The sequence below is a fragment of the Melospiza georgiana genome, chromosome 5, assembly GCF_028018845.1.
Source record: "Melospiza georgiana isolate bMelGeo1 chromosome 5, bMelGeo1.pri, whole genome shotgun sequence".
Classification (NCBI taxonomy): domain Eukaryota; kingdom Metazoa; phylum Chordata; class Aves; order Passeriformes; family Passerellidae; genus Melospiza; species Melospiza georgiana.
Genome location: NC_080434.1, coordinates 35,260,551 through 35,287,364, shown reverse-complemented (window position 1 = coordinate 35,287,364; position 26,814 = coordinate 35,260,551). Strand labels below are relative to the sequence as shown.

The window sequence follows — 26,814 nt, the reverse complement described above, 5'->3', positions numbered from 1 at the left end:
CCACTTTCATCTCCCCCCTCACCCCAAGAAATGCATATTTTTGCCTTTTGACAAACAGAACAATCTTAGGTGTAAAATGAGTCTATTCTAGAGGCTGCTAGCGCTGCAGTCATGTGAAAACTGTGCTCCATTCAATTTTTTCTCCTCATTTTTTTACTTCAGACATCACCAGGCCAGCCAGAAACTTTCCTTCTCCAACTCATATCTTAGGGCTTGCTGAGCTGGAGGAAGGGAAAATGCCCCAGGCCCTTCAGCTGCTCATGTTGGACGCCTCCATCCCCTTGGCTGTGGATTGTAGTTTGAATCAGCTGTTGACAAGCAATAGTCAGACCTGGAATCCATGGACATTGTATCGGGATCCATTGTGGAGCGCTGAGTGCAGTAGGGATACTGCAGCTTAGGGCCAGCCTGCGGGGCACTTGGGGCAGACAGGGAGCTTTTTTGGGGTGACAGAACCCCTGATTGCTTCCCTCCCAGTGAGGCTACACTACCACTCGGGGCTGGGGGCTCGTAAGCAACTTTAAGTTTCCATTCATCTGGTGGCTCAGGAAGCGTTTTCCTGCGAGCAGCCGACACCACATTAGCAGCAACGGATTCCTGCATGCTTTGGGGGCCAAAAGCTTCATCCACTAGGCCAAGGGGAGATCTGGCTGCTGCTTCCCAGGGAGTCAGTCTCTTGCCAGGCTTGTCAGCTGCTGTGTCTGGCTTGCTGAAGTAGTCAGGGGCAGGCTGAAATACAAGAGGAGAAGTGGGAGACATGGCTCGAGGGATGAATGAGGAAGGTCTCCCAGGAAGCGATAGTGAGCGCCCACTGCTCCTTCCCTAGGAAGACAAAATACCAAATACAGTTATTAAGCAGCACGAAAGGAAGATCCTTCTCTTCACTTCCAAACTGGAACAAAAGACACTGAAGGCATGTGACATCCTGGCAGTCCCTTTTTATGTCTATGGGTATCTTTTAGAACTTTAATTTACTGGAAAGACAGGAGGCAGAGAAAGAAACAGGAACAAAGACACAGCAAATTGAATTTTTGAGGAAAGCAAGCAGACCAAAGAGAGATTTTACCGAAAAAGTACAGTGGCATTAGCAACTGTGCAGCTTTCCCACTACTTAGCTGGTGTGCTTTGCTCTGAAAAGACCATTCTTAATGCAGAAGGGAGTTATGTTGTGACAGTTCTGTGTGTGTTTACAAGATTCTTTCTAACATTAGGCACAGCCTAATTTATTTGATAACAGGCTCTGTCTAGGACATCTGTCCAAGAACGTATCTTTGGCAATCTCCTTTTAAGAAAGGCTTTTCTTACTCAAAAATTATTAGACTGATCCCAGTTTTCTCTTTTTGGGGCACAAAAGTGAGCACAAGCAATTAGAGGTGTTAATGCAATCATTCACTTAATACCCTTACATGACACTACTTTTGGCTTCTTTAAAAGGCAATGCCCTCGGAATTTCAGTACATTCCGACCCACTTATAGGAGCAATCCATTCATTTTTGACAAATCCTAATCTTCTTAGTAATGCAGCACTTTGAAACAGAAACTGTGTTTGTGAGAAGGTTCTGCTGCAGCAGCCATTTGGCAGCGCACAAAGCAGGTACAGCCTGTCCCCAAGCCAGACCTGCTCTCTGTGTCACACAAATTACCTTGTTCTTACAGTTTCTACAAATGTGATTCCTAAACTCACTGATTCACACTCATTGATTCATGTCCTCAGGCTTAAAATACTTTAATTCTGAAATCTGCTCTGAAATTCCTGGCTCTTTTTGCCAGAGACTTTGCTAGAATTTACTCTGAACGACATTGCCCTGCATTCCTTTTCCTAATGAGCTTCCCAAACTTAAATCACTGTAAGCATGAACTACAGAGCAGCTAACCAGGTGTGTGATCATTCAAGATATAGCTGATCTAGCAAAGACTCACATAGAAATGTCACATTTTAAATTTTTCTGCCACAGGACTTTGGTGCACTTAAAAAACTTGAACGACCACTGCTTCAGGTTTTAAATCATGTTGTAATATCAGCCTTTTGTATGAGAGATGGAAACTGAGGAAGAGACTTCAGATTTCATAATTTTCAGTCAGTTGGGTCACACTTAGCCTGAATCTCTTTTAAAAAGTGTAGTGACACTCAGAGGTTATGTCATGAGAGTTTTGACAAGTTTCACAACTGATGCTTTATGACAGGACTGTCCTGTCATCTCTTAGCTATGATCAGCTATTTCCAGTTTGCATTTTCAGAGAGAAAACTCCCCAACATTATCAATCCCACCCACACACCCCCCTATGTTAGAAAGTAATCAGATAACCCAAACCACAAGAAATTAGGTGGTTATTAAGAATATAAAATATAAAGCAATTAAGAAGATAAGGTCATAGAGAGGGATGAAGTAGTTGATCAAACAGGCCCACCTCATCAGTCCAGTGGTGTAAGCTCCTCTCAGGAGAGTTCTACTGCACAAAAATTCCCCTTTTTCAATGGAAATATCTGTTCAAAGCCCTGTGAGTACTTTGTAGGTTTTCAGAGATGCAGAGAGAAATGATCCTGTTTAAACAAGTGTTGGATAAGATATCTGTCTTTTCAAGACCTTTAGATGAAGATACTGTTGAGTCTGTCCTGTTCAGAGAAAAACTCCAGAGCTCATCAAGTTATGGAAGTATCTTTTTGGTGTAACCATAAGTTATAAAGCAGGAACTAATTTTCTTTGACAGAGTTTAATCAGAGAATGGTGAGTTATTAAGTGTTTTACTACCTTTTTATCAAAATGAATCATTCTATTGTATTATTTATGTAGAAGTCCTGGTCTGGTCTTCCATTTCCCACTTGATAGCTTGTCTTTAGAAAAAAAGGTCTGAGGACTCTTATTTAGACTAAAGACTTTAGGCTGGGTTTTAACTTTGAAATTCCAAAATGTGAAAATGCACATCAGTTTCCTCTAGCTTTTGTAAAGTAAGGATAGTCTCTGCTTCCTTGAAGTAAGGACTGAACAGTGTGTGGGTTTAACTAATATTTATCTTCTTGGATTGTCAGAGGACAAAACTGTGAGGGTAAACAGCATTCCAGATATTTTACCTGGAAGAAGGCTGAAGTACAGAGGAGGAACCTTGCAAATTCCAAAAGGAGGGCCTGAAGGAATTTGAGGAAGAGAAAACTAACTAACTAACTAACTAACTAACTAACTAACTAACTAACTAACTAACTAACTAACTAACCAACCAACCAACCAACCAACCAACCAACCAACACACTACTTTGGTGTTCAGCCCCTTCAAGCTAACAAATTCTGGAATTCAGGCAACTTCCAATCACTAGAATTCATCATTCATCTGCTGGACAGCAGCAGCCAGAGATGCTAATACTTTCTAACATTTCCCCTTTATATTTAAATTCTGGAGATACATCTGTTGACAAGCATGTACTAGAAACAATGCACAAATCCCAGACACAATCAAAAACATGAAGTGTAACTAGAGAATAATTACTCTCCCTTCTTTTTCCCTTAAGCTATAAGAAAAAAATAAAAAGAGGGGTAGAGATTTTCCATTCTTCACCTCAGAAATCAAGGATGAAGAGAAAAGTGAAATGCTACCAGAATTATTACTTTATCACCTTTTTTATTCCTATGACCTTGTGGTAAAACAGTTACTAGAATTATGCAGCAAGACAAGCTAGAACCCTCTACACTGATTAATTTATTCTATTCCAGTTCCTGGATGTTTTCATAGGGAAAGACCTTTTTCTGCACTAGTTATTGAAGGGAAAGTGATTCCTAAATGTAAAGAAGAGGAAGGGCTATTTAGTGTTGCCCTTGGCCATCAAAGAATCCTGTCAGCTGCTGAGTGCCTTAAGTGTCTGTGCAAACAGATTAAACTGTTTAAGTTAGTTTTAGATTAACACTGATTTTGACAATGCAAACTAGTTATAAACTGCTCACTGAAGCAAACATTCATGACACTGCAAGAATCTCTGGTAGTTATAAGATCTGTGTTAATAAAAACTAATATTTATATAATACTACTTCCAAAAGGAACTATTTCCATACATAAGCAAATGAACGTAAAAGCAGTACTTAGGTGTGTGCCTGTACAGATCTAGTTAATGTAAGATGGATAAGTGTGACTGTCTGCCTTTGATTTAATGATATCTTTACCAATTGTCAGGAAAAAATGGCTTATTTGGAACTTACAGCTATTTCAATTTTCTTCTTAATTATGAAAAGCTGCAAGACAAAAAGAACAGTACTTAAGTTCATAAATAGTGCAAATTTTAAAGGCAGGAGTCAGAAAGGTCTTTTTTCCTTTTCCAGGCTAAATAAGAATGTGTAGTACTACGTAGTGAAATGATTTCCCAGCAGCTGTTTTTGTGTCTCAGGTGGAACATCTCAGTACGAGAAAACTCTGTGTGTGTGTGTTTACAAACCACAACTGCTGTTTTGCCAGTCAAGAACACAAAATTGGGTTGGGCTCTGAATAGTCCAGTGAAACTCTCTCCACATAAACTCCTCCCTAATGAAGTAATTTGAAAAAGTTGGACCTTCGTGTCTAAGTCATTAAAGCAATTTTATTTTTGTCTTTTCATTATGGTCCTGGTCCTTAATCCCATATCAAAGCACATTAAAATCCGAGTTAACAATAGTGCCTGGATGCTGTTTACACAGAAAGGGACAAAGGAGGAGGAAGCAGATAAAACAGTTGTTTTATCTCAAAAAGTGACTCTGAAGCCCAGAATGATGCATTTCTCCTTTGGCCTTCTATGGGCTTGCAATGGCCTCTCCAGTTAGAGACCAAACCACTGAGAAAATGCTAGGACAAAATAAATTATACTGAATTTTTATGCCTTTCAATTCTTTTCTTATTTCTGTTTTTTTAACATGAAAGAAGCAGTTCAGCTTTTTTAACTGAGCTGAGTATGGAAGAGAGACATATTGTTAATAATATTAAAGCTTTTTTTTTCCCCAAACCATTTATTATTTAAACTTTATGTAATGAAAACATATTTTCTCTCAGAAATGCTGCCAGCTCTGCAGTAAATGCTACAGCTATTTTACAATTCAACTACCAAAAGTTTTGAAATAAAATGGGAAAATAATTTTTATTTGAAACTCTTGAAATATTTTACAGTAGACTAAAATAGGAATGAAGAAATTTGACTAATGGCTGGGGAGGGAATCTCACCTGTCTAACAACTAAAACCTTGTCAGTGGCTGTACTGAGACCAGGAATAAATTAGAATCACACAGTTCAGGCCTGATCTTGTCTTCCTCAAAGCTGTCTTGTCAAGGCGTGATTCTGAAACTTTATAGGGAATTTTAGGACTGGAATCTAATTTATTCTAAATTCAAATTGTTTCTAAACGTGGTGTTATTTCAGGTGAGAACAATCTTGTTTTCATAATTTGTATACAAACTAAGGAAGCAGTTACTGTCAGCCACCTCACATAAGTTTTGCGGCAACTCACATAAGATTTGTGACAAAATTTGTGAAAAGTTTTGCCTTTGAAAATAAAGTCCTTTTTAGCTGTCAATTAATTTTAGAAAAAGAAAGTAAATTACTAGATTAGGCCTTCACTTCTGCGAAATGCCTGTGTGCTTAAAAACCAAAAGACTGTTGCTAACTTGTCTTTTAACTTGATAAATTAGTTAGCTCATTTTGGACCTGTGCATATGAAAGAAAACCAGCTTTTTATTATAATTTAATCTTTATCCATACGCAGTTCTCTAAACACAGTACATTTATGCCTACAGAAAGCAAATGTCTGAAAGTTTTGGCCATAGGTGCCTTAGATTTCCTTGGAATAAACAGTTTATTTCTTGTAATGAGCAATATTTGCTGCCACCTGCTGGATTTTACATTGCACAGCTACCAGTGCAAACTTGGCCCTGTTTTCTGACCTTTCTACCTTGAGATGTGGTACCCGCGCCTGCTTTAGAACTGGTTTGACACAAACCTTTGTGTCTGAAGTGTCCCATATTTCAGTGTAAATGTCCCTGTGTGTGAACATTCACGCTGAGAGCTTTATGCAGGCTCAACAAGAGCACAGCCTGTTCCAGACCCATATCCTGTGAGGTATGAGTGTTTTATTCATTCATTCCTACAAGCATCTGATGGTTCAACCCCTCTGTTACAGTGTGCTCCATGATGGAATTCCAGGCTTTATTTTGGCTCTTAAAAAAGTTGCCTTGAAGCAATGCTAGGGAAGTTGGAAGGTCAGCTCTTCCAAAGCTCTGAAATGAAAGCACCATTGCCCAGTGCTGATGCATTTTGATTAAATTTCAGGATTTCTGCCCCACCAATTCAGGGATTAATTTAGGAAATATTAGGGTTCTCTAGCACAGGAGTAGATTGTAAAAAAAGGTGGTTTTGTGGGTTGGAATTCATAGCTGGTCACTGAGGGCTCCCTTTCTGGAATTCCACCTGGAGTCTGCCAGCTGTTAACACTCACAGAGGGATGTTAATGATGACATTGACAGAGTAACTGCTGCATGTGCTGCTGGGCTCTGGAGATGCCTTGAAGTGCCTTGAACTGGACACCCAGGGCCACAGAGTGCCCTGGTGTCAGTGCTGCTCAAGCTGTGCATTATTTATTCATTTGTAGAATGCAACAGTGCAAAGATGAACCCTAGCTTCTGAATGGTTTGGGTGCCAGCAGCAGAAATCAGTAAGAAAATCATTCAGAATGAAAGGCACCCTTTGAAGAGTGTGCATTGAGTAAGGAATGGTGCTGAGCATGGAATGATGTCAAAACAAAGCAAAGAGCTGTTTGTCAGATGGGAATCCTTGCAATGATTGCAGATGTTCTGGCCACAAAAACCAAGGAGATTGGATTAAGTTGACACAGGCAACAAGAATTCCAAGTGCCTCACTTTGCAATCCAAACAGCAGTGTTTAATATTGCTTTTCCCATAATTCTATATACACAGTGTCAGATGCTTGCATCAGTTCCACTTCAGCACTCTAGGGAGAAAACCAAGTGTACCCAGATGCCGGATATTTCCTTTTGTTTGCAGTATAGAGCCATGTGCCAACAACAACCTGCATAGAGGGGTTGTGAGAAGAAGCATTCTCACAAATCAAAGCCAAAAATCACTAGCAGTTACTTATAGGTTTTGGGGAAAAAAGAATCCTTCTTTTAAAAACCTGAAAATATTTGTCCTTAGGTTTATACTGTATGGAAGCTTTTACGTATAATATAAATGTGCTGAATTCTTTGCTTCTCAATCAGTTAAAGCTCACACTGAAACTGAATGTTGTGCTCCATGTCACCCTTTGTAATCCAATGTGCTCCCGTGATTGGGAATGTATTTTACTTCTGTAATGTTCCTCCTTTTCTTCTGTTTGTTGTATGTTTCTTAAAACCATTACAATCTGCTGTTTCAGATCTAGATGGAAACATTAAGAGAAACATTCCATCTGTTCAACAGTCCAGTCTTGACACTTATTTAGAAATCACCTGGTTATTTTCATAGTATCTTATCTTTGAATTGCCTGGAGTTATGAGGGGAGTCTCTGGTTTAAGATTTCTGTCTTTAAAATGTACAAAAGAATGAGGATTCTTGTATGAAAATGCTGGTTTTACATTAATTCCCCACAAAGGAAGCCTTCATCCAGATAGTTAAGCTGTAAATTCAGGAAGTTATTTCTCTCACAGCTGAGTTTTCTCAGCCTAAGGGAGTGTGCAGTTATTATATTAACCCAGGTGTTTGTGCAGGTTTCACGTGCATTGCAATTAAAAAGTTTGTCAAGATCATTACAATGAGGAATAGGTTTTTCCTTTAAATGCTCTAGAGGATAACTGGAGACTTGATCAGCACACAAAGAAAAAGTCTTTCCCTGCCTTACTTAAGGAAGCAAATATTAAACCCATGGGATTATTGTCATATGGTTTGTCTTAGCTCATAAAGGAAGAGTTCAAGTCTGCATCTGTAGAGATCATTTCAACATAGAGTTTCAGGTTTTTTTCTACTTTTTAAATCATTTGATGAAAACCTGAAGGGCTTCCATTAGTAAGCAACCAGCCTGAAAACCACTTGTCAAACATAACTCTTGAGTGATCCCAACTTCTCCTTTATGTAATGGCATGCAAAAGTAATGTCTACTGTAAAGTAAGACCAGTTGTTGTACTGGGTACTGTCAAGTTGTGATGGGGGCACCAAGACTGCCATGAAATTACCAGGCTCACATATTTTCCCAAAAGATCTACCAGCAGTGAGTTCATTCAGAGCTTGTGAATCCACATGGTTTTGAAGATCTTGTCAAGTTTCTTCATCATATAGTGTTTCCATTCCAAGCTGAGCAGAGCCATTATAAATTATGCCAAGCTTTGTAATAAAGATTTGCACTTGCTGTGCCAAACCACCAAAGCAATCAGTGCAATCCCAGCTGTTTGACTTCAGGTACAGAAAGTTGCATCATGTAAAAAGGCAAGACTGGAAGAGGGAACCTTTTTAGAACCAAAGGGTTTGGAATTTTAAAGCTAGCAAATCTGGAAAAGGATCCTGGAAAAAAGAGAGGAGAAACATTTTGCACAGTGTTAGTTGTTGTCATTTCCCTGCTGTTCCCCTGCCTCACAGCGTACAGAGCATTCCCCACTCCAGAACAGCTGGAGCAGCACACAAGGGTCAGGCTGGTCCTTTGCTGAGCTCTCCTCCTGGATACTTGATAAGCAATGCTCCTCCCAGATCCCATCATCTGGTGTGAAGTTCTCTTTATAACTGCTTGTCACCTTTTCTCAGAGTTCAACAAAAACAAAAATCAGGAAATGTCTGGAAATAGTCAGCTGTCTCTATATACAGAGCCCCTCTTGCTGTTCTTTTACCATCATTATTTCAAAATCCTCTGACAGGTACTTTATCTTGTGTAGTCGCTCTTTTTTTTATGGAGTTTTGTCCCCCTAGCTTGCCTCCCTCTAATCCCAGTACTTTTTTCTCTCAAAATTTCTGCTCTGCTAATTAGCACTAATTTTTCTACCTGAACCACACACAAACTCCACACTTCCTGGTTTTTTTGGAGCCTGCTGGTACCTCAACCTCTTATTTTTAGTTTCTTCCTTAGGAGAAGAAAGCAGAAGAATGAGGCTTGCTTGTAAGAGATGGTAATGTTTACATTATAAATGTTGCTACAGGAAAAATTCATTGAAATCACTTTCTGGTTGTTTCATAGTACATTATTTTTTCTCAAGCAAGAACATGGTAAGAGTGGTTCCTCTAGAGAAGGGAGGAGGAGTTAAGCAGTTCTTAAGAAGAAGAGTTCTTCTTTAGTTCTTTAGTTCTAGGCGAAAAACTAAATTTTTTCTTTCATTTTTGCAGCAGAAATTTTAACTTTTTGTCTGAAAGCCACTCATCTCCAAAACAAAACTTTCCAATTCAGTTATGTAGCAGGATGTTTATAACTTAATTTATGATTAAATTGAAGATATATTAACCCTTGATTGAGGTAGCTATTTTTATGAAAAGGCTGTCTAGAATGTGAGATCAAAACTGGTGTATTATAATACCTCCAGTCTGTGTTAATTAAATGTGTTAAAATAGTCATAAAACACATAAATTCCTCCTTTAATGTGAACATACTGGAAGTATTGTTATTGGACATGGCTTAAAATTCACTGTTAAATATGCTTCCATAGCAAAGATGACAACTGCATCTTGGCAGGCTGGCCATATTATATAAAATAATTCTAATAGCTTTTTCAGAAAACCATCTACAAAAGCTCACTGCCCTTTCCAAATGAAATTTCAGATGGCTCCTCTACACAAATAATTCATTTTCTTGACATTTCAGATACATTTGACTTTAGCTTTTCATCTAGACCCATGATAATGAGCAGCTCAGCTTTCCTCTAAATATCTGCTTCACGAGAGATTACATCTTGAATAAACCTGTAGGCAGAGCAGTCTTTTGAAACAGTAATAAGAATTAAAGACTTACCTGATTAGTAAAACGAGCCTTGAAGCCAAGTTGGATGCAAGTCCCATGTGTGTAGGATGATGTGTATATAAGGAATTGAATTCAGAGATGGGCTTTGAATGAGATTTTCAAAAGATCCAAACTGAGCTATGAGCACTAATGTCATTGAGACTTTTGTTTTTAACTCTAACTGGTGCTTTAAAAATCCTTCTGTCATTGTTCTAGGCCATATAAAATACTTGTATTTGAATGCAAATGGGATCAAATTTCAGCTTTTCAGTATAGATGCACTTTGGAAGCTCCTGTGTCTCGGAGCCACATGCATCAATACCAACACTTGTGGAGGAAGGACAAAGCTGCCATAAGTCTCCTCCTTAGGGAAATATTCTTTTGGTGGTGGAGTGAACAAGTACAGAAGTATGATTATAATTTACAGATGTGCTCTACAGGAGGAGACTAAGCAAAAACAGAAAGGCAATATGAGGCTGATTGGATTTCTGTGTCTCTTCATAGCATTACTTACCTTTGGCAGGGGATCTTTATTCAAAGTAAATCCTGGTGTCTTAAAGTCTACCTAAAATAGTGTGTGCTACTCCAGATTGATCTTGGAAAGAGGGAAAGAAAGGAGGGAGCAAAGGGAAGAGGAAAGAGGTGGGGAAGGGGACGGAGGAGCTTTTGTATTAACAGACTAGCATAGGAAATAGTCTTCCCCCAAAAATAAGCTGTCAGTCTGTACATGGATGTGAAGCAAAAAAAAAAAGCTGCCAAACCAAAGAAAAAAGCCACAAACAGGCAGAGAGGAAAGGGACAAGTTTAATGATAGAAGAAAAGTACAGGTATTGACAGTGGAAAACAGGTATAATGGAGATCTCCAAAGGACTAAAATATTGCTACTTTCTATTTCCAGGTAAATGCAGTATAACTATTTCTTGAGTTTTTCAATTTTTTCCCCCTCTGAACATCCTATAATTTTTCTGAATTTTAAGGGGGAGATGGCCCCTTGGTCTTTTTCTTCTAATGCAGTCATTATCCCAATCTAAAATTTAAAGGGGAGAGTAGAATTTTGGAGGTCCAAAATTCATATGAGTGTTTTTTATTGATTTGATTAGAGTTTGAATTCAGCCTGCTTTCTGCATGTGCAACCGAATGCATTCTTCTCATCTTTGATTGCAGTTTGAGTTACCATCATGGGACCAAACTACAGAGATTTTGTTCATACTTAGGAATGTTTTCTTCATTGAAATAGATGGTTCTTCAAACCCTGCTATGATATACAAGGTCCATAATCTGGTCGGTGACTAGCTGAATGATAGTTTAAACAAATATACCAACAAATTCTGCTACCTTTATTCACAGAGTTATGCTTTAATCTTTAGCTTCCCACCTGGGATGGATTTTGATTCCCTTAGTTGTGAGAAACAGCACCTTGTTTTAGCCCTAGCACCACTAATGCTGATGAAAGCCACGCTAAACTACTCAAATATTTGCTCTAGATTTACTGCAGGATTATACAGTACATTTCAAGATCACAGACTTTTAGAAGCTCTCCCCAGTAGCAGTATTTCAATCCTTAGTCCCCAATATGACAAGTAAAAGATAAAAGCAAAAGACCAGAGTAAAAAGATTTAAAGTGTGAAGAAGCACTGTAGAGGCCCAAGAGAAGAAAATTAAATGTGTACAAGAGGCCAGTAGGAAGACATGGTCATAATCATGATTTACAGGTAATTTCTGTGGCACAAAGTACTCTGGGAGCAAGAATCAGAACTCTACACTATAGGCAGCCCTCCAGTTCTCAGTCACTGTGCTTTCACAAGAAACGGGTTCATTGCATTAGAGCTGCAAAACCCAGCTCACCTCTCTGACTGCTCAATAATTTTGATTTACATGCTTCTCTCATACTTGCTGGGTTCAAGGCAAACTCTGGCTAAAAATATGCCTGCATGTGGGATGTGAAATTTCCCCAAAATGGGAAATTTTAAGCAATTTGTCCAGCTGTCTTTCCACCTCTTTTTAGTCTTCATAACACTCCAGCATCTCTTATAGCACATTCTCTGTGAAATCACAGAGGCAATTCATGATTTTGGATCACAGCTGATCCACATAGCTTACTAGCTAAGCCCCTGGCTGATCAATCAGATTCCTGTGGAAGGACCTTTGAGCCAGGACAGACTCTGAGTGAATTCCATGAGGCTCTGTGCAGGCCAAAGGTCTATCCAGTTGTGTTCTGCTAGTGATCAGTCAGAGTCTACCACTGTATCTATTTTATGCTGTGTTAATAATACATATTGCTATTAGTTAATAAGGCACTTCTTTTAAAAAAAAGCAACACCAAAGTCCTCTAATCCCTAGGTCATTAGAACACAGTTGGGGAGAGTGACAGGAAGAAAGCTGTTCTCTGTTAATTTGACATACCAGGAACATTGTTCACTGTTTCTATTGTTGTAGTCCTAAAGCAAAAACCTAGTGTCCTGCTCACTTCGTGCAATGGCACCTCTCCATTTCAGGATGTCATCTCTATAAAGCACCTGATAAAATGCATAAATGTGCTAAAAATTTTAGATCTATTTTGATTCCTTTAAAAAGTTCAAATATTTTGGACCCAGATTTGAGGTGATACATCTGACATTCTTAAGTAAGCTAAGGAATACCACTGGCACAGTCTGTGTGCCAGGTGACCACTGCAAACCAGTGACTGCAAGCAAAATGGACACTAAGTTTCTGCTTAGAAACCAAGTTTACTCTCGAATAACCGATGGCTTCCACACCTGTGCAGTGACACCAGCTTTCTTGGCTGAGAATTTTGGCCTTGGAGCGGTAAACAAAGAGGATGTGGTGGTTTCTGGCTTAGAAAAGGCAGAGTAGCCCGTGGGTGAGTATGATTCATTCCCTGGGAGAGAGGCGTTGGATGGGAACGAAGGCTGGGACCCGTAGGCTGGCACGGAGTACACCGAGGAGGGCCGGGCCCTCGTGGGAGAGCCAGCACCAGGTGGAAGGAAGGTGGGTAAAGGCAGTGTTTGCTTTGAGGGGGACAGCTTCGATGTCTGCTTCAGGGCAAGGCTTTCCTTAGGAGGCTGGAAAGTAAATAAAGATGGATCGAGTTGATAAGGTTGATGTTTCATGATATCCAAAGCATTGAGACCTTTCTTAGGTTTTCTTTTTGTGTTTTTGGTAGCAGCAGGCGCTTTAGAAGAAGGCTTGGTAGCAGCAGCAGGGTAAGATGGGCAGTGGATGGGATTATAAGCGACGGGTGGAGGTGCTCGGACGTTAGATGAATATTTCCAAGAAGCTGGTAAAGATGGAGTTGGAGATGCTGCTCGTGCCATGTTAGCCTGCACAGTCTCTGAATCCACCACATACTTCTCCATTCGGGAATGCCTCCTGGCAAACAGCTGTGCTCCTTTCCCACTCATTTCTGGTGGCATCTCAAAGGGAGGCTTTGTTTCTCCAGAGCTTGGGGTGACTGGTGTTGCCTTGGGGGCAAGGTTTGGACTCGCCAGGCTGGCCTGAGGCCCTTTGAAAGGACCAGCAAGGTCGAGAGTGCTTGGGGGTTGGACGGGAGAATGAGGATACTGTGGAGATTTGGGTGGTGCAGGATACGCTGCCTGAGGTGAGGCTGGTGCTGGGAAAGAAGGAGGCTTGTTGGAAGCTGCAGCTGAAGGTGACCAAACCGGTGAAAGTGGAGAACTAGCAGAAGGAGACACCTTGAGTGAAGGCTTTGGAGCAACAGGAGGAGGGCCCTTTTGTTTAGATGCTTGAGTCTGCATGAAATTGCAAGCTTCTGCTCCCAAACTGAGGTAGTCTTCTTCAGGTCCTGACTCAAAACCAGCTCCGGTCCCTTTTTTGCCCTCTGCATTGTGTACAAGGGACAACAGGGCAGGATTAGGACTTACTTTGGGTGCGTCTTTGAAATTGAACATGGGTTTGGAAGTGCTTCTTCTCTTTGCCTCCTGCAGTATCCCAGTTCTTTTGGCTGGCACGGCAATCCTTTCATCCCTGGACGCGATGTGTTCCGTGGGCTCCGTGGCTGCCCATGCGGGTGGGGCGGCCTTGCTGGCCACAGGAGCTGAGACAGGTCTGTAGAAAGCCTCAGCTGGTGGGCTGACAGAGCAGTAAGGAGGTGGTGCTGCTGCATCTGAAAGGGGACTGGTGACATTTCTTACAGGTGAAAATGGTGCAGCTGCTCGGTTTTGAACTCCAGAAGGGAAGGGTTTTGCTGTTTTATTCAAAGATGGTGCCTTTTGAGTTCCAGAGGACTGAAAAGAGAGGTTTGTGCTAGGTGCTAAGCCAAAGCCATTTTGTTGTACCACTTTGCTGTGATTCTGGCTCACGTCTGTGTAGCTTTTGCTCACACAGCTCTGCTGTCTCAACATTTCCTCCTCTTTTGATTGATAGATGGAAGAGCTCACTTTCTGGAAGTTCTCTGTCATGGTGCTTTCCCTGTGCTCCTCTGTCTGCACTGTGCTTGCCTTCATCTCCTCTTGTTCCGCCGTAATCTGATCCATCCTCTGCCGCCTCTTGGCAAACATGAGGGCCCCTTTCCCTGTGGTGTCTGCAAGCGTCTGCATCTCCTCTCCACTTTTTGCCTTCTTTTCCACCTCGAGCAGACCACTGTCCCAGTCAAATGTCACGATCTTTCCGTCCTTGTCAATGTCAGAGAAAAAATCTTCATCTATTTCTGACTCACTTGTTGCAAGCAAACTCACCTCAAAAGTGTTTTCCTTGTCCCCCTCTTCACCTTCACCCTCTTCCTCCTCGTCCTCGTCACGTTCCAACTCCCCAGTCCCGTAGCTGACTAAAGTGTATTTCCTCGCCCTTTGGCGGCGCTTCTTGAACATCAACACCCCCTTGGAATTGGGGTTGGGAGCTGCTGTCAGCAGCAGTGCAATGCTTTTACATTTAGATTTGGCTTCTTTCACCTGCTTCTCCGACAGGCTCTCGCTTCGTCGGAGCCCTGGGGAAGGAATCAGAGTGCACAATTAATTCATGCAGCCCACCACTCTGCAAGGAGACTAACAAGTGCATTTTTCTGTACTGAAATTTATTAAATATGAAAACATTTCTTTTGTATGGAAAGTTCATTATACTTGATTTTTTCTCACAATATCAGCTGGGTTAGAAATGCCATACTCAGCATGCCTTGGAGACACACCCATGCAAGTTCAAAGGCTACATCACTTTCCTTAGAACTCTCAGCTCAACAGGAACATTATACACATCTTTATTTCTAACATTGTAAATTTTTATTCCCAGGACCAACAGGCAGGTGATATTTACTCATTTATCCAGCTTCTGGTCTGGTGTTTTCCAAGTATTTGACTACAAGTTCCTAGGCTTACAGCAGCCATTCCCAGCCAGGCAGGCCCATGACTGCTTAATGTCCAAGACCAAATGAAACTGAGCAGATTCTGTCTGACAGTGGCAGCAGCTTCTGCCATTCAGGTGCTTCTTTTACTCCTGTAAATTGCAAACTTGCTATAAGTCAGCATGCTACTGTGTATTAGCTGTTTAAAAGCAAGTAGACATCCAGAAGGGCATACACAGAAAATATTAGCATTGACTTTCAACCCCTTTGTCCATAGTATGCAATGAAAGCAGGTTTCAGTCTTTAAACAAGCATTATTTGCATGAAATATAAGTTCCGTAAGATATGACATATACAGAATATTTATTTTGGAAATGTGACAAGAGTGAATCCACATTTAAGAGCACAACCAAGGAGACTCAACTAACTTCTCAAGGGTATTCACTGGAGTATCAATGACAATATTTCTGAAAGCATAAGCTACTGGTTTTCTTCAGGTCATGTGAAAGAGGAACAGATGCAGCTGCAAGGCTGATGGATGCACTGTTCATCAGTGCGACTGCTTCTTTGTAATGGGACATGGAGCATGTCCCTCATGGGGCAATGGTGGTCAGGTGGTGTCCCTGCTGCTTTCCCTTCCTCGTACTCTACCACTGAACCTCATCAATTACAGCCTCAATAGCTCCTCCCTTCAAAAAACCTGGAATTTAAAGCCATTCCTGACTAAATCTATAGTCACAAGGAAAAAACATGCCTCTGATAAAAGTAAATTATTCAGTATCTTTTTCTGGCATAAATAAAACAAACTTTTTAAAGAAAGTTATGCCCTGTGTTTTCTAGTCATGATCCTTTTAGCCATGTCAGTAGATGGGGTCTGATACTTCTCCTATTAAAGACAATTGGAGTTTTGCCATTATGCCAGATGACTGCACAACTGGACCAATGATCCTCACAAGAATCTATAAAAGAGAAAAGAGCATGGCACCCAAACCAGCAATTTGTAATATTTTATTGTTGGAGAGCGGCATCACAAAATCCTTGGCTCAGTCCTGTGACAATCCAATTGCTTACAATAGGAAGGTATTTTCCAAAACTATGGGTTTTAGTGTTGGAGTGCTTCCTATTCAGGTAAATATAATCTGAATAATATTTGCAGAGAAAATTTCTGCTAAAGAGATCATAATAAAAGTTCTTTTCTAAAAGTTTTTTTTCAGACTTAAATGCATAATAACTTCTCTTTTTGCAGAAAACATGCATAGTGCTTGCTGCACACAGAGCATTCACTAGGCTGGGCAATTTGTCTTTTCTAATGTGTAGACAGGTTAGTAGTAGTAGTAGTAGTAATAATAATAATAATAATAATAATAATAATAATTAAAAAAAATTTGTAGTAAATCACTTGTTCCTAAGCATAATGACCTGCCACTAGTTTATAAGAAACTGAGATTGTCATAGTTGACATGGAAAAAGTACAGGACTTCTTGAAAGAAGAGTTTCTAATGTAAAAATTAGTTCATTCTTTGTATTTTTTTCCTTTTAAGACAGGCACTGCAAGTAATTCCCTAAGAAATGCAGGCACAGTTCCACAATTGGTTCTGACTTTGCAGCCAAAATGTGAAGCATGTGCACTTTTCTTTTATACTTCATTTAATATGCCCAAAATATGTGGGTTGCATGCAGACACTTAGGCATAAGTAACTGCCTAATCCACTTGCCAATGAGACACAAATGGTTATCATGCTAAAAATATGCTTCCAGAGGAATTAGCAGTGGGTTAGCAGAGGAGTTCCAACGCTGCATATGAAATAGTTTGTTGCTACAGTATCTCACTGCACACATTCAAGCACCTTTGACATACTGCTACAAAATCCCCAGACAGGATTCTTCACATTGCTGGGAAGGAGCAAGCAACCAATAGAAAGCTCCCAGATGAATAAAATAACAAAGAAATAAATAGATTAAGTAATAAATAATACATCTCTACACCCAGTTAATCAATAATGCCTCCAGTGGCAAGTTTGCTTCCATGTAAACTTCTTGGACTCATTTTGAAGCTGACCTCTGGGTCTGGGAGTCAGGAGAAATAACATGTTCACTTTACAGTCTAGAGAAGGCTGACAAAACCAAAAGGATCATGTAACAGTTGTACACATGCTGGTGTCTGTCAAAATCTCTTCTGCAGACAACATCAAGCTTTATTGCTAGACTTTTTTATTAACTTTTCAAAGCAGTGGCATGGCTTTGGTTTTAGATGATGCAAATGACCACGCAAAGCTTTTGCTATAAAAGGAGAAAGCCACAGGATTCACTTAGACATGTGCAAGCAACTTGTTCTTTTTGTTAATATTTTACAGATTGCCACTGAATATGAGTTAGAAGACCAGCAGAGTTCAGCCCTTTCAGGGGATGTAAGTATTTTTAGTTGGACAAAGTCATGAGTTAATTTCAAAGTGGAAGTCTACTAAGCAAAGTTATTCAGCACAGTTAAGGCATGGGTACACTCTTGGCTCATCATCAGGAGCACTGTATTACCCTGAAAAAATATATAAAGCAAGAACAGAAACATCATTTAAAAGAAAAAGAGAGAGGGAAAGTTAGAAAACTTCCGAAAAAAATTTCTAAACATGTTTTTTTCTAATGCATTCTAAATCCTGAAATTATATGCAAAGCTACAAGAGATGCCCCCAGACAGTGCAAATATTAGATGGGACATACTCACTTGCGTGCCTTGCCCTGTGCTTGAGAGGTCTGTGTTCCTTTTCCGAGTGCTTGCTGTCTTCTCCCTGCACTGTGGCTTCTGCTGAGATTGCAAAGGAGAGGAGGGAAGGAGGTGCTTCTGTCTGCCCTCCTTCCACTTGAGAATCAACACACCCCCTTTCAGACAGAGATCTGGGCGCTTCCTCCTCCCTGTCTGAGCAGTCCAGGATCACCTCCACCCTGGGGATAGATGGAGCTGCACCTTGGATCCTCTTGACCTCCTTGCTGCTAGAGAAGTGGACTACTTTGTTTGACCACTGGATGTTGCCCTCCTTCACAGCCAGGGGAACTGCGATGAGGGGGCTGCTCCCGCCCTGCTGTGCACTGGGGCCTCTGCCTGCAGGGGGGAACTCCTCTGCCCCCAGGAGAGTCACAGCAGGAGCACTGGTGGCCTTGTGGGCGTCATTTGAGAGGGACACCTGCAGCTCAACCAAGGCACCTTCTTCTGCCACCCCTCTGACACCAGCCTCGTCTGTCACGATCACTTTAGGGGTGGCTATCACTTTAGGAGCAATTCTGTGGCTTTGTGTGGTCTCTTGTTTTGTTTCAGCAAAGTGTGTGTTGCTTTCTGCTGCTCCGTGGTGAGTCCCACTGTAAATCTCTGTGATGCATAAGTCTCCGTGGGGAATCTCTTGCTCTGTGTTCATTTGCAGTGTGGTGTTCTCCCCATAGTCCTCAATTTTTCTGTTCTCGTGCTTCCCATTTTCTCTTTCAGCGTTCAAGGTTTCATTTATTCCACTGGAGGATCTGCACATACATAAACAATTCAAGAAATTAAGCTGCTGTAAGCACAGCCATTGTAATTAGAGTTGCAAAGGCAATTTCTGCATAGTATTTCTCCACCCTCATTAATTATGGCACCTTCTAGCAGGTCCACTTTAATGGAAGAATTTTCCCAGAATGTAGACATCTTAAATAGAAGCATCTTTGCATCTTTCAGAATTTTTCAACTTAGCAGTGCAGTAAGAAGGAAATTACATTACTCTGGTAGAGCTATGACCCCACTACTAACCTAAAATGTGAAATTGTATCATTCTTAACATCAGTGTGCTTTCACAGACACATTTTTTTTACAGAGTTTCCAGAGAAATGCTGCTGAGACTTTTGAGACAATACTTCTTCATATTTCACATGTCCTTGAGAAAACTGACTTTGCATGTCACCACAGGAGTAGCCAAATTTTGGCTCTGTAGCCACTCCTGCAACTGTTTTAGGCGCCATCCTTACATGTGGTTCCTGTCCCAAATAATTCACTCTCTAAGGAATAGAGAAGTACTGGATAAGGATCAGAGGGAGGGAACTGAATATTTGAAATTCACATTCGAAGAATTCCTGAGAGGATCATCATCCTTGTATATCATGGATTAATTGAAATATTCTGGGCCTATTCTGGTGATCTAGCAAAAAAGGGTAGTGAACCTGTACAGTATTTCCTACCTATTTAAAAATATACTATTTCCAACTGGAAAATGTTGTTCTCACTTACACAACCTACAATATATGTCAGTGTAGGTCCTTTTTCTAAACTATTCATTCCTGTGGCCCAGGTAAGATATTTGCTGATCTTATGACACCTAGTGTACTCCTTAGCACTTTCTTTATGTACTCTGGACTATACTGAGTACTATTAATTTGAGGAGAAATCTTGTCTGTACAGCAAGGCTGCAGCATGTTATTTAGAGCTTCTATCTGCTAGAAGGTAGCAAAGCACTTTTTCAAATGAGGGAAGTGGTAGGTGTCCTCAGTAAAGTATTAATATCAAGTACTAGGGAGGTTTTTGAGATCCAAAGCAGCCCTGGCTATTCTGAAACTTTGGAACCCCCTAGAAATCAAGGTCAGAAGAAGCAGAAGAAGGAATGAATCTGTCAGTGTGCTGAAGAAACTTCAATATCGCTCACTTTTCAGGCATGCAGCTCACTGCTTGTGGCAGCCTGGGTCTGCCTCAAAGAGCATGAGAGGGGTGACATCCATTTAACCGCATATGGGGCTTGGTAAAGGTCAGGCAGATTTTCATTTAGGGAGCTCCTTGTGAGTGCTGCTGGATCCCATCGCATGGTGCTGCTTGGATGATCAATTGTAGTGCTCCCGAGCACAGATAAATTACAGAGATCTGTAAACATTTCCTTCTAAGATATGGACTGGGGGCTGGGCCAGCTAAATGTTAGCCTTTATTGGTAGTTGAATGATTGTGTGTATGTGTGGGAGAGAAAGATTTCCACCTTAAAAGGCCCTTGCTACGTATGGATATACTTCTACTCTATATAGACATAATTGTGCATCCTGTGTCAAAAGGCAGAATACTGGGTATGATTTCTTTTTTGTAGTTTCACATTCTGTTTTGTCACATGATTGTTTCTGTTTCAGGCCTTTCCAGCTCACTGCAGGAACAACAGCCCTGGTGTAATTCCAGGAAGGAAGCAGAACTCCTGGAGTCAGCACGGCAGGGTTTGTCATAGGCTCATGTTTTTACTCTCTACATGGAGTATTTCATGTCGGCATGCACTGAGCAGTCCCTTCTTCCCCCTAGAAATGTTCTCTCCAGACTCAGCAGTAGCCCAGGAGCTGCTAACCCTGATGTGAGAAGGCCAGGCTGGCGTTTCAGTGTCTGTCCCCTCTCTGCACGGTTCCCGGACGCATCTGCTCAGCATTTGCCCAGCGTTTGCCGGGAAGGTCAGAGAGAAGCTCCCCCCACGGCATCTGGGAGTGCCCGCCCTGCAGGGTGTCGCTTTCCTCTCATCCTGTAAACCCAGCATTTTCTGGGCACTGCTGCTGGTCACTAACTCACTGTGGTTTTCACGGCATTGGGAAAACTTTTGGTAGACATCAAAGGCCAAGTAGCATTTTAAAAACTATTTTAAAAGCCCAATTTTACTCCAAGTAAGATTTGTAAGAGCAGAATTAGGTCAACAATTAATGCCTGTGAAAATCCATCCTTCATGCAAAAAATTCAGGGACTTTTCAATGCAAAATATTCTTCCCTGCTAACAAAAGATACTTAGATGTAAAGATCACCAGTGGAATGCCACTTAAATTATTCTTTCCTCATTCTTTCTAGCATTTTCTTGAGGTGGCTGCTAACAAGTGGCTACTCAGGAAAGGAAGAATTTTCTTCTCATTGCTCTCAAAGGATGCTAAGACACTTCCTGAGAAATCCTTCTGGGGGTTGTGCTGAGAGGGATAGTACCCACAAATGAGGTGGGAGTGGAAGAGAAGTGTTTCAGTCCATTCTCCCATACCTGGGAAGATACAGACAGCAAGGACTGGGATTTGGGAGAGGTGAGCTAATGAGCAGAAGTTTAAAGATTCTCACAGTGAATTTTTTTAGAACATTTTAGTCACTTTCAGAGTGTTGAGCAACTCCAATTTTCCTAAAACTTCTGACATGGTTTCAGTCCATGAAACACTGAATTATATGTTATAAACACTCTGTTCTGGTTCTGATATTTTCTGATATTCTCATCTTTTCAGGACGTGCCTTGCTGTTCACCATGCATTCTAGCAGGGGCAATGGAGAGTCCCTTTCGGCTGCAGCATCCTGTGGCCTTCAGACAACTGAAATATCAGTTATGGAACAGCAACAGGCAGGAGTCAAAGTATGTGGAGCTATTTCTATGGCTGAAGAGAAGACAGCTGGTCAGCCACAAATATCATTCTTACAAGTGCAGCTCCAATAGCCACGTTATGAATTAAAAACAGAAGAATGCAGCTATCACATGAGGAACACTCAGCTGCCCCCTGCTGAACCAGGAGCAGGAGCTGTGCACTCTGGGGAAGATAAGATCTAATCCTCAGCTACCTCTGTCCCCCTGATCCTGTCATACTGATCCATTACTCAGCCCCAGACAACATGTACACACAGGCCATGAAGAATGTCTGTGATAAATAAAATGGGTACTCCTTGAGAGCATCTAGTTTTGAAGGCAGGCTGTCACTTTGAACTGCTAAGCACTTGAGGAAAGCTCCTTTGTGCAGGTTGCAGGAACTATAAGGAATTCCATATGCTGTGTAGACATCCCTGGTAGCCAGAGACAAGTGCCTGTTTTCAGCGTTTCCAGGGACACTGCTCTGGTAGCTGTCATGATGAATTCTGATCCTTTCCTGGTCCTGCCTGTGAGAGGGAGCTGCAGTAGCTCTAGGGGGGAGCCTTAAGCCCTTACAAGGAGTGTGGGAGTTTCAAGAATTTTCTTCCTCTTCTTATCCCCACTGAAGGCGACTCAGAGTTCATCCTGTCTGAATTCGCAGTCTGGGGAGAATGTGCTTTACTGTAGGTGGCTCTGAACTCAGGTTGCCTTTATTACACTGATGGCAATTACAGAACGGGCATTGGAGTAGACTGATGTTCAGTGAGCAGTAATGCTGGCCTGCTTGCAAGTTTGCATGAAGCATCTCTGCTCTAAGAAACTCAAAGCATTTTCAAAAACTGAAATTCCCTCTCACTATTTTGCAAAGGTAGAAACTGAGACCCTGAGAGCTGTGACTTCCCCCACTCATCTAGTGAGGTGATAACAGCTACAGAAATAGAATTCATGACTTCCAGACCCTCTCCTCCTCCTGACCACTAACACATTTTGCCACCCAAGAAGACCATTTGCCATGTCATCATCGAGGCATATCTGGGTAGCACAGTTTCTCCATCTATACAGCCTTTGTTTTATGTAAGCCTCACTTCCCTATCTGTAGGGAATAACAACACTTCACTGCTTCAAAGGGGTGCAGGGAATAACTGAACTCAAGGCTCTTCAGTATGCATATATGGTAGTGGACACCTTGCAAGTATTAATACTTACATTTGGAGACTGTACTATTAATTCTGTGCCTGACTGCTGCTGTTCAAATGATATACATTAATTCCTTCAGCTCAAATTCTCTGTCTTCCTTTTCCATCCAAGCAGAGTTACAGACATTAACAACAGGACTATCAGAACCTCTCAGTATAAGTCTGCAAAATAAAGCCAGCATTTTCCAGGTGATTCACTGAATTGCACCAAAGCATCTGGAGCATTCCTGTACCTCTTGATAAGCATCTGCAGGACGTCAGTCAGGCTTTCCATCAGAACAATGACTTCAGCATAGGTCAGGTCTCCACAAGGCTTGCCATTGATAGACACCACCTCATCCCCCTCACACAGTCCAGCCTTGGCTGCTTTGCTTTTGCTGCGAACCTACAACGAGTCAAAGAAAAATTCCAAATTGCACAATTAGTGTTCATTTGAAAACAGCAGCAACCATGTCCTCAGCATACTTTTTGTCTGTGAAAAAGGATTGATAATATTGATCATAAACAAATTTACAGTAACACAAATTAATAACTTGCCTCAGTTGAGGTTAACACTATTCTGGCCAGTAATAATACAAAACCTGCTTTACTGAGCTTGTGAGCTAGGTGTCAAACAGGATGGATGAATTATTTTAAAACTGGGAGACATGGAAGTTTGAGACAGACAATCAATTGATCACAGTTTAGCAGAACTGCAAAAAACTGCCCCATTAGTTTCTCTGAAAATGAGGACTACTAAGAGCTGAAATCTGCACTGAGATTGTAAATGAAGAGTCTGTAAATTCAGGCCTCTCTGGGCAGTGTATCAATAGCTACATGCTGGTCACTTTTTCCTTAGAATCCCAACTGTAGTTTTAGTCTCCAAACTATAGACATCTGCATCCCTGGAGATCCTAAATCCATGTTTAGTCATGTGAGTAAGTGCCCTGATTTATTGAAGCACGCCTGTTATGGTTTAAACTTCCCTGTTAAGTTCTCATTCAAGAATCCTGTGCAGCTCAGTTTTTCATTTTCACTCCTTTTTCCACTGGCAGTGTGTTGTAACTTATCACAGTCTTTGCATAACAAAACCCAGACAGCTCTAACACCACTCAAGGTATGCCTACAGTTGATGGCTATTTTTGAAGTACATATTTGGCAAAGAGTGTGTTATATTAACCAGGATTCTTGCACAAGTCTATTTTAGAATGACATATACACAAAAAATGCTGTCCTTGAGTTCTTTGAGCTCCATTTCTACCTGTTGGTGTGAGTACTTTGGCCTTATCCCACATCCAGTTCATTCAGCGTGCTTCCCTTGTTAATTCTCATAGTGTTTTCTTGAAAATTTTTAGGGAAGTAGCATTTCTACCACACTCACAGTGGCAGAGTCAGTTCCTACTCACTGTAGGAGAGCTACTTCTGATATACTCTGGACCTGAGGGTGAAACTGCCCTGCAGACTCATGGAATTGTCCCAGATTTTCTTTTAAGCCACTGGGCTGGTACCTAAGATACATTTCAGAAAGGAAGTTCCTTGGAGTCAGGATGATGTGGGCCACAGCAGTAAGACTGCACATTTTACTGTGGCAGGGCCACCATGCCTATCTCTGCTGTTTCAATTTCCACATTCCTATATGTCACATTATGGCTCTTGGAGCAGTGAAGGAACAGAAGCCTGGTGCATACAGAAGCCAGTTTCTACCTTGCAGAGTTAACATTTACAAATATGGAGTGGTATGCTGCTCTGTTTATCTCCCCTTGGACAAGAGCATAAACATCCTTGTGCCTTGGGAAGAAATGACACTTTAGACAGTGCTTAGAAGGTTTTGTTTCATATAAGAGCTAGAATTTGGGATGAGGTCTAGTTACTGTCTTTTTTTAAGTATGGGGGTATGCTATTAAAATTTTACAAGACATTCTTGGCCTGAATGTAAATATTTAATGTAGGTGCCATGAAGAATTTTGAGTGAGCCTTTTTCAGAAAATCTATAAACACCCATTATAGAAACCTGTGAACTCCAAAATAGCACAATGTGATACCTAGACTGTGAGAAGAAAACTTATTTATCTTTCTTTATTTAGTGTTTGAGGGACTCCTTGATAGCATTAAAAAGAAAACACAACAGACAAGGAGATAGATTGATTTTCTTTTCAAAGTTCTTAAAAGGTTCTCTCAGTCCATTTTTTCTGCCTTGTGAATTGTTGAGAGATCACAATTCTGAGAAATATGAAACTGCATGCAAAAACACCCTCCCAAATTTGAACAATATCTGTATAAAATCACCTCAGTATTAACCTTTTTTTTTTTTTTTTTGTATGTTTCTGTTGGGGTAATAAAAGGGAAGGGAGAGCACCCAGAAGAAAATAGGCAAGGGCAGGTTATGTGGTAAATTATAGCAGGTTGCTTTTAGGATAGAATATCCCATCATCATTCATGTTATTTCAGCCTCAGCATAACACCCACTTACCCCACAATATGTAGACTGCTTTGCTAGGCAAGCTGCAATTGTTTCTGGCTTTGTTTATTTGTTTTCACTGGAAACCCACAAAAATGAATAAAAATTTACTCATGTAAACCAACACTTTTCAGATTTCTGGGAAAAATAATATAAATAAATAAATAAGAAAGAAAGAAGACCCACCCAGAACAACAACAACAACAAAATTCCAAGAAGATTTGTGGAAAGAAAGATCTCCCTGGTAAAATATGTGTTCAGTGGACAGTTTTCTCTCAAAGTTTTGGCAGAAAGCCTTTGAGGAGCTCACTGGGAAACAAAAGCTGCTTTTGTTAGCAGAAATGCAACTTGGTCACACAGGAGACAGTAAGAAACCTTTATCCAGTTCTTGGGGACTTAAGGCAAGGTTATTTGGCTGTAAAGCAGGAGAGATTCTTATAAAACCAGTGATTGCTCTTGAGTGCAGTCCTGGCTTTCTCAGGTACTTGTTACTTCTTTGTACTTGAAGTTTTCCTGAGGAAGAAAATGTGAGTTTCCCAATAAATTGTTTTGAATGGGATCTCACCAAAAAAACCAAAATAAACTTGAAAATATTTTCTTTGCTTTCCAATGTCTGCAATACCAGTATAAAACAGCAAAACTGGGCTGATGCTGTTAGTGCTGAACCTGTCAAGATACCAGCTGCTAGTGGGCACCTTGAAGAGTTCCACTCCATTTTCAGCTGGTACTGCCTCTATTTCCTGCTCCCCCTCAGTCCGGACTCTTTATTATTCATGTACCTGAAGTGAGTAATTTCTTTTTATTCCCAGATTTCTCCTGTACCTAGAATTTCCCACTATCAGGAGTGCTCTTTGATGATTAAAATGTCATGTGCTGAGCAATTTCTCACATCCACAGAAATATTAAACTTAGGAGAAAAGTGTTCCATGCTATGTGAAGAACTTGGCCTGGGTGTTCACTGTTGTCTGAGCACCCCAGGCAATCCAGGACCCCCTGGTACCAGTTCAGAGGCAGCAGGGACTGGGGGCTGTCCAGAGGCTGCTCAGGAGGATCTGTGAGGACTTCAGGTGGAAAATGTGAGTGAGCAAGGTCTGGGTGCTGTGCTGGCCTGGTGAGAGATCACCTCCCAAAGAACAGGTACGTGGGGAAAGTGTAGGACAGGAGCTTTGGTGGTGCCTGTGGGATGCTGCCTGGGCTAGAGTAGCCATGGGTGCTCAGAACATGGGGCAGTTCCAGTTTCTTCACCAGGAAAGAATAAATGGATGGATACACAGTGGCAGTGCTCTTGGGAGTGTGGGGAAAAGGTATTTTTAGAGAAAGCAAATGGGAGGTCCCAGCCCTCATCCTGTGTACACTGTAGTGCTTTTAATTTAAACTAGATCAAATCTTCTGCCAACTGGAGATTCCTTCCCACATAACTAGATCTCCTTTGATTTCATCTGAAAGCACTCCAGTTACAACCCAGAACTGTTCCATGCTATGAAACAAAGTATGGTAAATCAGGAATAACAGAGAAATTTGCTTCAAAAATGTTATCCCAATGAAGCTAAAAAGCTGGAGTAGATGCACCTGTTACTTGCTGTGGCTACAAGTGGATGCACAGACAGCAACTGGGGCTCAGCTGACCAGCTGATGATTTTG

General features: G+C 41.1%; 1 protein-coding gene across 1 annotated transcript in view; it reads right to left on the bottom strand.

Moving 5' to 3' along the window:
* Positions 1 to 248: 248 nt before the first annotated feature.
* Positions 249 to 26,814, bottom strand: part of SYNPO2 (synaptopodin 2) — a 75,420-nt gene continuing 48,854 nt past the window's right edge. Inside the window, exons 2-5 of the mRNA XM_058025329.1 lie at positions 22,970 to 23,121; positions 17,922 to 18,706; positions 12,666 to 14,851; positions 249 to 822 (exon numbers count right to left, since the gene is read on the bottom strand). Coding sequence (XP_057881312.1) covers positions 259 to 822; positions 12,666 to 14,851; positions 17,922 to 18,706; positions 22,970 to 23,121 — 3,687 coding nt within the window. The 3' untranslated portion in view covers positions 249 to 258. The remainder of the gene's footprint in view (positions 823 to 12,665; positions 14,852 to 17,921; positions 18,707 to 22,969; positions 23,122 to 26,814) is intronic.